This window comes from Podarcis pityusensis (assembly GCF_964106645.2).
Source record: "Podarcis pityusensis genome assembly, chromosome: 4".
Lineage (NCBI taxonomy): Eukaryota > Metazoa > Chordata > Lepidosauria > Squamata > Lacertidae > Podarcis > Podarcis pityusensis.
This window is the reverse complement of record NC_138027.1, coordinates 105,893,871-105,905,720: the sequence shown is the minus strand read 5'-3', so window position 1 is coordinate 105,905,720 and position 11,850 is coordinate 105,893,871. Positions and strand designations below refer to the sequence as shown.

Here is an 11,850-nt window from a genome sequence, read left to right as displayed (position 1 = left end):
AGAAACTTGCTCCTGGCCGATGAGTGAAAAGCACAGTCAAAAATTATGTGATGCAACAATTCCGGTGCCCCACAATTACAATCACATAAGAGCGATATCTGTCCATTGGAGAATCTATTTCTCAGCATGTTCGATGGGAAGGTGTTGAATCTTGCCTTTACAAAGGCATATCTATGAGCCGAAGAAGTTAAGGAATTCAAATAGTTTGGGAGCCTTAAGAGGGGTGATAAACCAAGGTTTAGAGGTGAGCAGGTACCATTGCCCAAGACCATTTTCTGCTGCAAGTCCATCTCCTCTAGTTTACAGGTTACTGTTCTTTTAGCTGGAACTATGTCCTGCTCTAGTAATTTGGATGGGGAAATTCCCATTGCCGTTATTTTCAGCTGTAAATTTTTTACCCATGGGCTCTGGAAATCATCTCTCCACATACATTGTATCAAGTACAAGTTTGGGAGATTGTGCCATAGAGATAACCAGTGACAAAGTATGTGCTTCCACAGAGCGTTTTCCAGGGATACAGTATTAAGTTCCATGCGTAACGCTGTATTACTTACACAGTTGTGCAGTTTCAATATCCCTCTTAAAAACTGATTTTGAATAACCTCTAGGTGAGATAGATTGACAAAAGTCCCCCAAATTGAGATGGCATAGGCAATTGTCGGGATCACCTTGGCCTTGAAGACTTTCAACGCCGATGGGACATGAAAGGCCCCATCGGTGAAGAAGAATCGCAAGATCGCCAAGGAGATAGCTTTGGCTCTATTTGTAACATAGGCTACATGGGCCTTCCATCTAAGGTTATGTTGTAACCAAACTCCCAAGTATTGGAATCTATAGACTTGTTCGATGACTCTCCCATCAATTCTCCAATTATGGAGTTTCCGGCTCTTTGAGAAAATTAGGATCTTAGATTTTTCATAATTAATTGTAAGGGAATTTGCGTTACAGTACGATCCAAAATTTTTTAAGGCCCTCCTGAGACCTACTCTAGAAAAGGAAAGGATGACTGCGTCATCCGCATACAGTAACAAAGGGCAGCGATAAAGTGCTAGGCGGGGTGCATGAATCCTTTCTTGAGCCTCTATTAGGGGAGTCCTCATATCGCTTATGAACAAGTTGAACAGGAATGGAGCCAATATACAACCCTGTCGGACACCTCTGTTAATGGGAATTGGATTGGTGAGATCACCCTCCGGGGTGAGTCTCACTCTAGCCGCTGAGTTCTCATGGAGTTTGATTATTAGCCAGAGAAGCCTTCTGTCGATGCCCCAGCGGGAGAGTTTTTCCCAGAGGATGCTCCTGGGGATACTATCGAATGCTGCCTTTAGGTCAATGAATGCCACACAGAGTTGGCCACCCTTTGGGGTGGAATATTTCCAGGCAAGATGCTGTAAAATTAGAATATGATTAATTGTTGACTGTTTTGGGCGGAATCCAGCTTGTTCGGGCCCAATTAATTTTTTCTCTTCGGCACATTGGTTAAGTCTGTTCAGCAAGAAGCGGGCATACAGTTTCCCCACTATTGAGAGCAGACTGATATTTCTGTAATTCCCCGGGTCATCTGGTGAGCCCTTTTTGTGGATTGGAACGATAACAGCGTCCTTCCATACTTCCGGGATCTTTCCAGAGTTGTTAACGGCATCGAAGATGGTCGCCAGAACTTTAGTCCACCAGTCCGCGTGATATTTTATAGCTTCTGCCGGGATCAGGTCTGGCCCAGGCGCTTTCCCTGTTTTGAGTTTAACGATTAAGTCATGGATGTCTTCCAGATCGGTGGGGGGCCAGAGGGGAAGCTGATCTTGAAAATCATCTCTTGTGTTAGCAATACAGTCAGTTGTGGCAAAGTAGTTTTTTAAGTAGGATTCCCAAACCGGGGCAGGAATAATAGTCAAAGGGTATCTTTTAGTTCTTTTATTTACCAGGAGCCAAAATTGTCTGGCGTTCCGTGATGATGAGGCTTCTATGATTGCTCGCCATTGATTCACTTGCCATTCCTGTCTGGCTCCCTTTTGAATTTGCTTGTAGGCTGATTTTGCTTGGAAATATTCTTTTGGCAAGACCGTTGCCCCGGAGGCTTTATACTCTTTGTAGATGTTACCAAGAAGTTGTCTAGCCTGTTTACAAGCACTATTGAACCACAAGGCACCTATCTTCCTTTGTGTTCGATTTATTTTATGCGTCGGGACAGAGAAAAAAGACGTTAGATCTTCTGACAGATTCGAGAATAGTCTTAGAGTTTGGTCATAATCATAATAATTCTCGATTAAGCCTGAATATGCTTGTTTTAGCCCTTGTTGGAAATATGCTGAGTATTTTTGGGCCTGTAGTTCGGACCATTTTACACTTTTGATTTGCAATGCTGAGTTCGTAATCAGATGTGTTGGGTGCTTGTCTCCATCTGGGGTCCAGTCTATAGTCATTGTGGCGACCAACGGTAAGTGGTCGCTCAGTTGAATGTTTTCGACTTTAAAATGGGAAAATTTGGGGAATATGTCATGAGATACTAACATATAATCCAGGACACTGTTTGCAGAGGAGCTTATGTGTGTAAACTCACCCGGTACGTCTGGCGGGCAGTTCCCGTTTAGAATCACTAAGTTTAGACGTAGTACCAATTGGTAAAGAAGGGTTCCTGCTTCATTTACCCTTTTGTCTTTAGAAAGTCTTTGATTATGGAGGGAGAGGTCATTAATGAATTCTGGGGTTATCCACCATTTGGCTTTGATTAAAGACTCCCAGTTTGTTGCAATGCGAGCATTGAAGTCCCCTGCTATAACACTGGGTATATTGGGGTATTTGGAGTGACAAAGAGTGAGATGTTCCTCCAAGATTCCCCATTTATTGTGTAAGTCTGCAATATTGCCTCCAGGAGGAAGATAAACATTTGTTATAACAAGTTCAAAGTTTTTCCCCGTAATCAGGGCTGTAATTGCAAAGATGGAAGCATTTACAAGCGTGAGTTTTGCCTGTATTTTCAAGGAAATTGCTATAACTAATCCTCCACTGGGCCGGCCTCCTTTAGTAGACGGGCATGCCGGTAATGATGTAACATCAAAACCATTAATATCTACTCTCCCCTCTTCCCATGTTTCCTGCAAGAGAATTACTTGGTGTGAGTTTATTAGTTTTACAAAGTCCGGGTCAGATTTTTTCCCCTTCCAACCTGCTATGTTCCAGCTTAAAAGGGAGAACGGGGGAGGATTTGACTGAGGTTTGGGTAGTCACAATGGGGAAGGGGGGAACGCTGGTCTTGGTGGGTTGTCAAATTTAAAGAAGTCAGTAATTTTCCTTTGACTAATAGTAGATGACTTCTCTCCTTTTGGCGCAGATGTACCTCTTGAGCTATTTGTAATTATGCTCTGCTCGCCCGATCCTATAGGGGTAGTGTCCTGGTTTGATCTGGTCTCCTCTCTGAAATCCCTTGTTTTATCCGAGAGCTTATCACCTAGGGGGGCAGAGATTAAGTCGGTACAAGTTTTAACTATTATTAGATTTCCCTTCCGTGGGTGTATCATCTTATTTATATGGCCCAAGGGGTCTTCTGTCCAGTCCATATCGATAGAGGTTTGAGCTTCTAAATCATCAGCTAGAGATTCTCCGTCCGATAATGATGACTCCAGGTCAGGCATTGAGGAATGTGTCGAAATTTTGTTTACATTTTGCTGTTCTTTAGTAGGTGTAACCATTCCGGCTGGTGCAGGAAGGGCTGGTTCCAGATTAACTAATAGGGGTGGCGAGACGATTGTCTGTATCGTTGCCTTGGATTTTATGGACCTATTTTGAGGCTGTGGGCTAAATTTGAGAAGGTCCACTGAGCCTCCAATGGCCCTGTTGGTTTGAATTTCTTTGTTTCCTATTTTGCTTTTGGCCTGAGACATCTTCTCTCTTAGTTTATCTAATTTATTTATTATTTTTTCTTTTTCTTGTGACTGTAATTCATCAAATGAATTCATAAGGGCGCTTTCATCATTAGATATTCTGGAACCACCCAAGTCCGTTCCTGGTTGTGGACTGCAGGCCATCACCTCCGTTCTCTGTGGGGAAGGCAACATCTCTTTGTCTGGCGATTTTGTAGAGCTTGTTCCTGAATCTAATATCTCTTTCTCTTTTTCCACAAGTAGTGGTTTTACTATGCTGTCCGCAAAAACCCTTGTGGGTATGATTTTTGTTTTTATAAATTTCCATTTTTGTCTTATTATTAATAAGGGTAGTCTCAGCGAACGGAAGGCTAAAATAACTTTGTAAGGGCCATTTGATTGAGTTAGCGGAAGTAAAGCATGAAGATCAATATGAACTATGCTTATTCTCAGGATTTTACTTAGGGCAGTTTTAGCTCCTTCCAAGCTTGACCAGTCCCATATCTCAGACCTTATCGTTAGGCACACCTTCTTAGGTTGCAATGTTAGATTTTGCTTACACATGAGATCGTTTAGTTTATATTTTCTCATCCCCTTTGCCCCAGAATTTGGTGGGGCTATTACTGGAGGTCCCCTCTGGTAGTTATTATTGAGGGCAATTTTGGCGTCCATATCCATCACTTTTTCCGTTAGCTTGGAAATTGAGCACGTCAGAAAGTCTATCTTTTTAAATATGCAGTCCAGTGTCCTAATGACTAGTTGTAAATGGGAGGACTCATTTCCCAGCTGGTTTTCTTTATCCCGGATCTTTTTCCCATCCACATTGGGCCCACCCTTGACGGGAGTGCTCGTTAGATTACAATTGTGTAAGGTGGTATTTTGGGACTTGGGAATGTTATTAGCTACATCCAAGTCACTTAGTGGAAGAAATCTATTGTATGTGGTAACTGCTGCTTGAAAATTTGGCTGGTCTCTTCTTTCTTTAGCTTGTAGCTTGGGGCTAGGGAGGAGCAGTAATTCCTCTGCTTCTCTGAGGCGTTTCCTCTTGCCCATAGCCACAGTAGATATGAGCTAAATAATGTAGATAATACAGGAGAGAAGAAGGGGACTTCCTACCACAGTCAATGATTTGGCTATACAGCTGAGTATTTAACTCCAGGGATTTCTCCGCAGTTCATACAAGAGCTATAATAAGAGTCAAATTCCGATAAAGATTTACCCCTGGTGAGGGCTCAAGTAGATCATCTCAGCTCAGCCCTCTTCACGATTGATTGTTCAAGGGAAGGGCTCTCAATTTAAATCTTGGTCCAGTCCCCCATCCCTCCCCTATTCGGTCTCCAGGAAAAGTGCAAGCAGGCTTTACTTGGAACAGAAGGTCTCACCGCTTTGTGAACTTCCAGGCTTTTGCTTTGTTTAATTTAAACTCCCGTCTCCTCTCTCTTCACCCCTCTCTGCCGAAAACTTCTTCTTCACCTCTCAGAGTGTAGTTTCAGCAACCCGAAGCCTAGCAGCCTCGCAGCTTTCCACTCTCGCTGATTGGGATGACGAAGTGCAGCTGGAGAAGACTGCTCGAGAGGGAGGCTGGGTCCTCAAGCCCGTCGGGTTCAGCTGCCCGTTCAGGCACCTGAGGACTTCTATGATCTCCTCTGGTCCTCAGGTCCTCCCCTGGCCTGGCTTCAAAACTTCGGCTTGGCTCTTTCCCTTCCCCAAGTATTAAGACTCCGCTCAGGCCCTGTCTCCAGGCTACAGCTATAGCAGAGGTGATCCAGTGCCCGGGAGTAATTTTAACCAACGCTTGCCTTCTAGTTCCTTGTGTAGCCGGTGATTCGGTGTCCTTAAACAGGGGAGTTTCTCTTCGGGTTCTGACTCTGGACTCCTGCTGATTCTCCCTGCTCCGGCGGTCAAGATTGATGGTGTCGTCTATTATTCCTTATCTGCAAAGCGCTGACTCATCTGGCACTTTCTCTGCTCACAGCTCAGCATTCTTCTGCTCTCAGCTCCAGGTTAAAAGAAACAGATGTGATTAAGAAAAATAAAATACTTAGTCTAAAACGAGTTAAAACGAGATAAAATCAATTAAAACTCAGTTAAAATTTGTGGAGCTCTGGAGCTGACTGCCTGGCCTGCCGCCATCTTGACCGGAAGCCGAGCTTCTCGTGTTGATGGAAGAGATTCATAAAGATCAAGCGGGCTTTCTCCCAGGAAGACACTTGTCTGACAATTTGAGGAATATAATTGATACTTTGGAAAAACTAGAAGTGAACATAAATACTAAAGCAGTTTTGATATTTGTGGACGCGGAGAAAGCTTTTGACAATATTTCTTGGAGCTTTATGAAGAAGAACCTACAGGGTATGGGGGTAGGCCAAGGCTTTGAAAATGGTATAAGTGCAATTTATTCAGAACAAAAGGCTAAATTAATTGTAAATAATGTGGTGACGGAAGAACTTAAAATAGAAAAAGGGACACGACAAGGTTGCCCAATCTCCCCCCTACTTTTTATTTCGGTCCTGGAGGTTTTGCTGAACATGATTAGAAGGGACCAGCTGGTTAAACGTATACAGGTCGGAGCTAAACAGTACAAACTGAGAGCATTTGCAGATGATTTAGTACTGACGTTACAGGAACCAGAATCTAGTACCAAAAGGGCTTTAGAACTGATTCAAGAATTTGGTCAGGTTGCAGGATTTAAATTGAACAAGTTAAAAACTAAGGTTTTAGAGAAAAATCTAACACCAATGGAGAGAGAGAGGTTTCAGAATGTGACAGGTTTAACAGTGGTTAAGAAAGTTAAATACCTGGGGATTAACATGACAGCAAAAAATGGGAATTTATTTAAAGAGAACTATGAAAAATGTTGGGCTGAAGTGAAAAAAGATTTAGAAATCTGGTCAAATTTGAAGCTTTCACTGCTGGGCCGTATTGCTGCGGTAAAAATGAATGTATTGCCTAGAATGTTGTTTTTGTTTCAAACACTGCAAATTGTGGACAAAATGGACTGTTTCAAGAGGTGGCAGAGAGATATTTCTAGATTTGTCTGGCAGGGCAAGAAGCCCAGAATAAAATTTAAAATACTAACAGATGCAAAGGAAAGAGGTGGATTTGCCCTGCCAGACCTTAAACTTTATTATGAATCAGCAGCCTTCTGCTGGTTGAAAGAATGGCTGCTTCTTGAAAACACTGACATTTTGGATCTAGAAGGTTTTAACAATGTATTTGGATGGCATGCATATCTGTGGTATGATAAGGTCAAAGCACATAAAGCATTTAAAAATCACATTGTCAGGAAAGCACTGTTTAATGTTTGGATAAGATACAAGGATTCATTGGAAAATAAAACTCCAAGGTGGCTGTCACCAATGGAAGCAAAAGCCTTGAAAAAGCTCAATATGGAGGTCAAGTGGCCGAAATATTGGGAAATTTTGGAACAAGGTGGAGATAGACTGAAATTGCAGAGTTTTGAAAAATTAAAAAACAAAGTGCGAGACTGGCTTCATTATTATCAGATAATGGAGGCATACAATTTGGACAAGAAAATTGGCTTCCAGGTGGAAAAATCAAAATTAGAAACAGAACTGTTAGAACCCAAAACTAAGAATTTGTCAAGAATGTATAACTTGCTGCTGAAATGGAACACTCAGGATGAAACGGTGAAATCTGCTATGATTAAATGGGCACAAGACGTTGGACACAACATTATGTTCGCTGACTGGGAACAGTTATGGACCACAGGTATGAAGTTTACAGCATGTAATGCCTTAAGAGAGAATATTATGAAAATGATATACAGGTGGTACATAACCCCAGTTAAGCTTGCAAAAATCTACCATTTGCCTGATAATAAATGTTGGAAATGTAAAGAAACTGAAGGTACATTTTTTCACCTTTGGTGGACATGCCCAAAGATTAAGGCTTTCTGGGAGATGATATATAATGAATTAAAAAAGGTATTTAAATATACCTTCTTGAAGAAACCAGAGGCCTTTCTCCTGGGCATAGTCGGCCAATTGGTGTTAAAAAAGGATAGAACTTTCTTTATGTATGCCACAACAGCAGCAAGAATACTTATCGCAAAGTATTGGAAGACACAAGAGCTACCCACACTGGAGGAATGGCAGATGAAATTGATGGACTATATGAAATTGGCGGAAATGACTGGCAGAATCTGTGACCAGGGAGAAGAGTCGGTGGAAGAAGATTGGACGAAATTCAAAGATTACTTACAGAAATATTGCAAAATTAATGAATGTTAGAGTGATGTTGGATTGAAATTAAGTGGCTTCTAGCTGTACAGGCTTTAAAATTATATATAGACCAAGATTAAGGATTAGGATTAAAAAGGCTAAAAGAATGGAAAATTGGTATTTAATAGGTAAAAATTTAATGTTATATTATATTAAGATTAAGGATTGGGATTAAAAAGGAGGGAAAGGAATTGCTGGACAAACAAACTGAATTGGAATACAAAAGAGGGAGGTATGAGGAGGTCCGAGAAACAAGTAAATGTAAAAGAAGTGATGAAAAGATGGAATTGTTTTTAACTGTTTTTATTCTTTTTTCTTTCTGTATTCTGTGTTGTGTATTTTTCTTTTTCTTTTTAAATTCTTCTTTTTTTATTAATGTGATTCTTTTCATGTGAAACTTTAATAAATATCATTTAAAAAAAGAAAAAGAAAAATTCTCTTCATGTCTCTGGGGATGTCATTTGATACGATTCCTAGAAGGAGTGCATTTGGCTTTTTACCAATTGTTATTCTAAACATTCTTCTCAATTCCTCATGTATATTTCCCCATTTATTTATTTATTTATTTATTTATTTTCTCACATCCCCACCAGATGTGATACAAAGATCCCCCTGATACCTTACACCTTCAACATAAATTCGATGGTAATTTATAAATTTTGGCTAGTTTTAGAGGGGTTAAATACCACCTATAAAACATCTTCATAATATTTTCTTTGATAGAGTTACATGCAGTGAAATTAGTATCTTATTTCCATAGTTTTTACCATAGGTCTAATGGAATCGCGTATCCAAAGTCCTGTCCCCACTTGATCATTACTTCTTTAATTTGTTCATCTTTGAGTTCCCATTTGAGTAATAAATTATACATTTTTGACAGATTCCTTTTGGAATTATTCAAGAGTTCTAGCTGGAATTTTGATTCTTCTTTTTGTAAACTGTTAAGTTGTGGGTAGACATAGCAGACGATTCTTCCAAAGCAGCTCTTTATTTGTAAGCTGGAACAGAACTGACTGAGGAGCTCAGTCAGCCTGCTTATATAGAGCTCCAGAACAATGTAACTGTTGCCATTTTCTAAAACTATCCAATCACTGAACGTCACTTTCGATCCTTCATTTGCATACAAACTATCCAATCACTGAACGTCACTTTCGATCCTTCATTTGCATAACTATCTACAGTATCCCCCTGCTGGCCCAGGGTGAGAACTTAAGTACATAACAGAAACCAATTTTATTATCAGAGTTAAATTTGTCATATAATTGATGATGTTGTAGCCAAGTGGTACAAACCTGTTTAAGTTCTTCATAAGGTTTCAGTTTTAATTGTCCTTGCTCTTCCTTTAATAGTTGTTTGTACGTTACCCCTAGTTTTTCCATATTTTTCTTTTTTATCGATATCATTTCAAGTGGGGCTGTCCACCTGGTCTTTGGTTCTAGTAACCTATGATATTTCCTCCATACTTAAATAAGAGAGTTTCTTATTATATGGTTCATAAATCCTTGATGGACCTTTGTCTTATTGTCTAGGAGCTATGCATGCCAACCATATCCATTATTCTGTCCCTCTAAATCAGGGGTCAGCAACCTTTTTCAACCGTGGGCCGGTCCACCGTCCCTCAGACTATGTGGTGGGCCGAACTATATTTTGGAAAAAAAATGAATTCCTATGCTCCACAAATAACCCAGAGATGCATTTTAAATAAAAGGACACATCCTACTAATGTAAAAACATGCTGATTCTCGGACCGTCTGCGGGCTGGATTGAGAAGGCGATTGGGCCGCATCTGGCCTCTGGGCCTTAGGTTGCCTACCCCTGCTCTAAATCCAATAAATCAGTATTTTCTAATAGTATTCAATATTTAGTCCAACAGAGACAACAGGCCTCATAATATAATTTTAAATCCGGGGGACTAAATCCTCCCCTTTCTCATTTGTCAGTACAGTGGTACCTCTGGTTGTGAACGGGATCAATTCCGGAGCCCTGTTCGCAACCTGAGCAGAACGCAACCTGCGATTCGCCGCAACCCTCGATTCTGCACATGCACGTGATGTCATTTTGAGTGTTGGCGCATGCGAGAGTGGCGAAACCTGGAAGTAACCCTTTCCGGTACTTCTGGGTCGCTGTGGGACGCAACCTGAAAACACTCAAGCTGAAGCGTCTTTTACCCGAGGTATGACTGTAAGATATATATATATATATATATATATATATATATATATATATATGCACACACACACACACACACACACGCACCCTGCCATATAAATTTTAATAAATTTCTTCTCCATTTTTCAAAGCATTCCATCTTTCCAATTACAGTGGTGCCCCGCAAGATGAATGCCTCGCAAGACGGAAAACCCGCTAGACGAAAGGGTTTTCCGTTTTGGAGGTGCTTCACAAAACGAATTTCCTATGTGCTTGCTTCGCAAGACGAAAATGTCTTGCGAGTTCCTGCGGGGTTTTTTTCCTTTCCCCCCCTTTTTCCCAAGCCGCTAAACCGCTTATCAGCTGATGGCTAAGCCGCTTAACAGCTGATGCTAAGCCGCTTATCAGCTGATCGTTAAGCCGCTTATCAGCTTATCGTTAAGCTGCTTATCAGCTGATCGTTAAGCCGCTTATCAGCTGATCGTTAAGCCGCTTATCAGCTGATCCACTAAGCCCGCTAAGCCGCTAATACTGTAGCACTAATCCGCTAAACCGCTAATGGGCTTGCTTCGCAAGACGAAAAAACCCGCAAGACGAAGAGACTCGCGGAACGGATTCTTTTCGTCTTGCGAGGCACCACTGTACAGGAATCATTTGAAACAAAAATAATATTTTTGGGAGGATGTTCATTTTTATTGCTGAAATTTTCCCCCAGAATGATAATTTTAATCTATGCCAAATTTCCAAATCCTTTTTAATCTGTTTCCATAATTTATTATAATTATCTTCGAATAGATTGATATTCTTCATTGTGGTTTGTATTCCTAGATACCTTATTTTATTGACAATTTCTAAACCTGATTCTTCTTGTAGATACTTTTTCTGTTGTTCATTCATATTTTTCATCATTAATTATGTTTTGGACATATTGAGTTTGAAACCAGAAACTCTTCCATAACATTCCATTTTTTCTAGAACTTTTTTAACACTTATTTCTGAGTCTTTCACCATTAAGACTACATCATTTGCGAATGCTCGCAACTTAAAAGATTTATGGCCCACGGATATGCCTTTTCTTTCTTTCTCCTCACTTATCTCTTGATTGAGAAGTTCTAGGGTTAGAATAATAATAACAGGGAGAGAGGACACCCCTGAGGACCACCTTCTTCTTCCTGTCTGATAACTTAATCCCTAGATCAATCTGTTCCAGTCCTTGTTCAGCACCTCATGGGCTTGAATAGGGCAGGCTGACACAGATACTTAATCCTGCAACCAAACTGAAAATTGTCTTCCCATGGCATCATTTTCCCCTCAGAGTCTCTAAAGTGGGAACCATGGCATCCTTCCATGACTATCTCCACATGTCGTCCCATAACTCACTGTGCAATCCAGGGGATTCTCTCCATGCTATGGCAATCCTCAACCTCAGTTTCACTTTTTCTTTTTCAATCCTTAACATAACCACAGTGTTTCATTTTCTTTCTTTCTTTAGCTATAAAACACAAAGGAACACCCAGAAGCATCCATTTGGCTGTAAATCTCCAGACTGGGCTTTTTCGTTTTGTTTTTTGACATGATGTGCAAATTCAAAAGGTTTCAAG

General features: G+C 40.7%; 1 protein-coding gene across 1 annotated transcript; it reads right to left on the bottom strand.

Moving 5' to 3' along the window:
• Positions 1-1,776: 1,776 nt before the first annotated feature.
• On the bottom strand, positions 1,777-5,998 carry LOC308476179 (uncharacterized protein). Its single transcript, XM_081003655.1, has 2 exons — positions 5,240-5,998; positions 1,777-5,042 (listed from the first exon to the last, which is right to left on the bottom strand). Exon 2 carries the CDS (start codon positions 4,908-4,910, stop codon positions 3,222-3,224), a length of 1,689 nt encoding a protein of 562 aa, XP_080859781.1. The 5' UTR covers positions 4,911-5,042; positions 5,240-5,998; the 3' UTR covers positions 1,777-3,221.
• Positions 5,999-11,850: the final 5,852 nt, after the last annotated feature.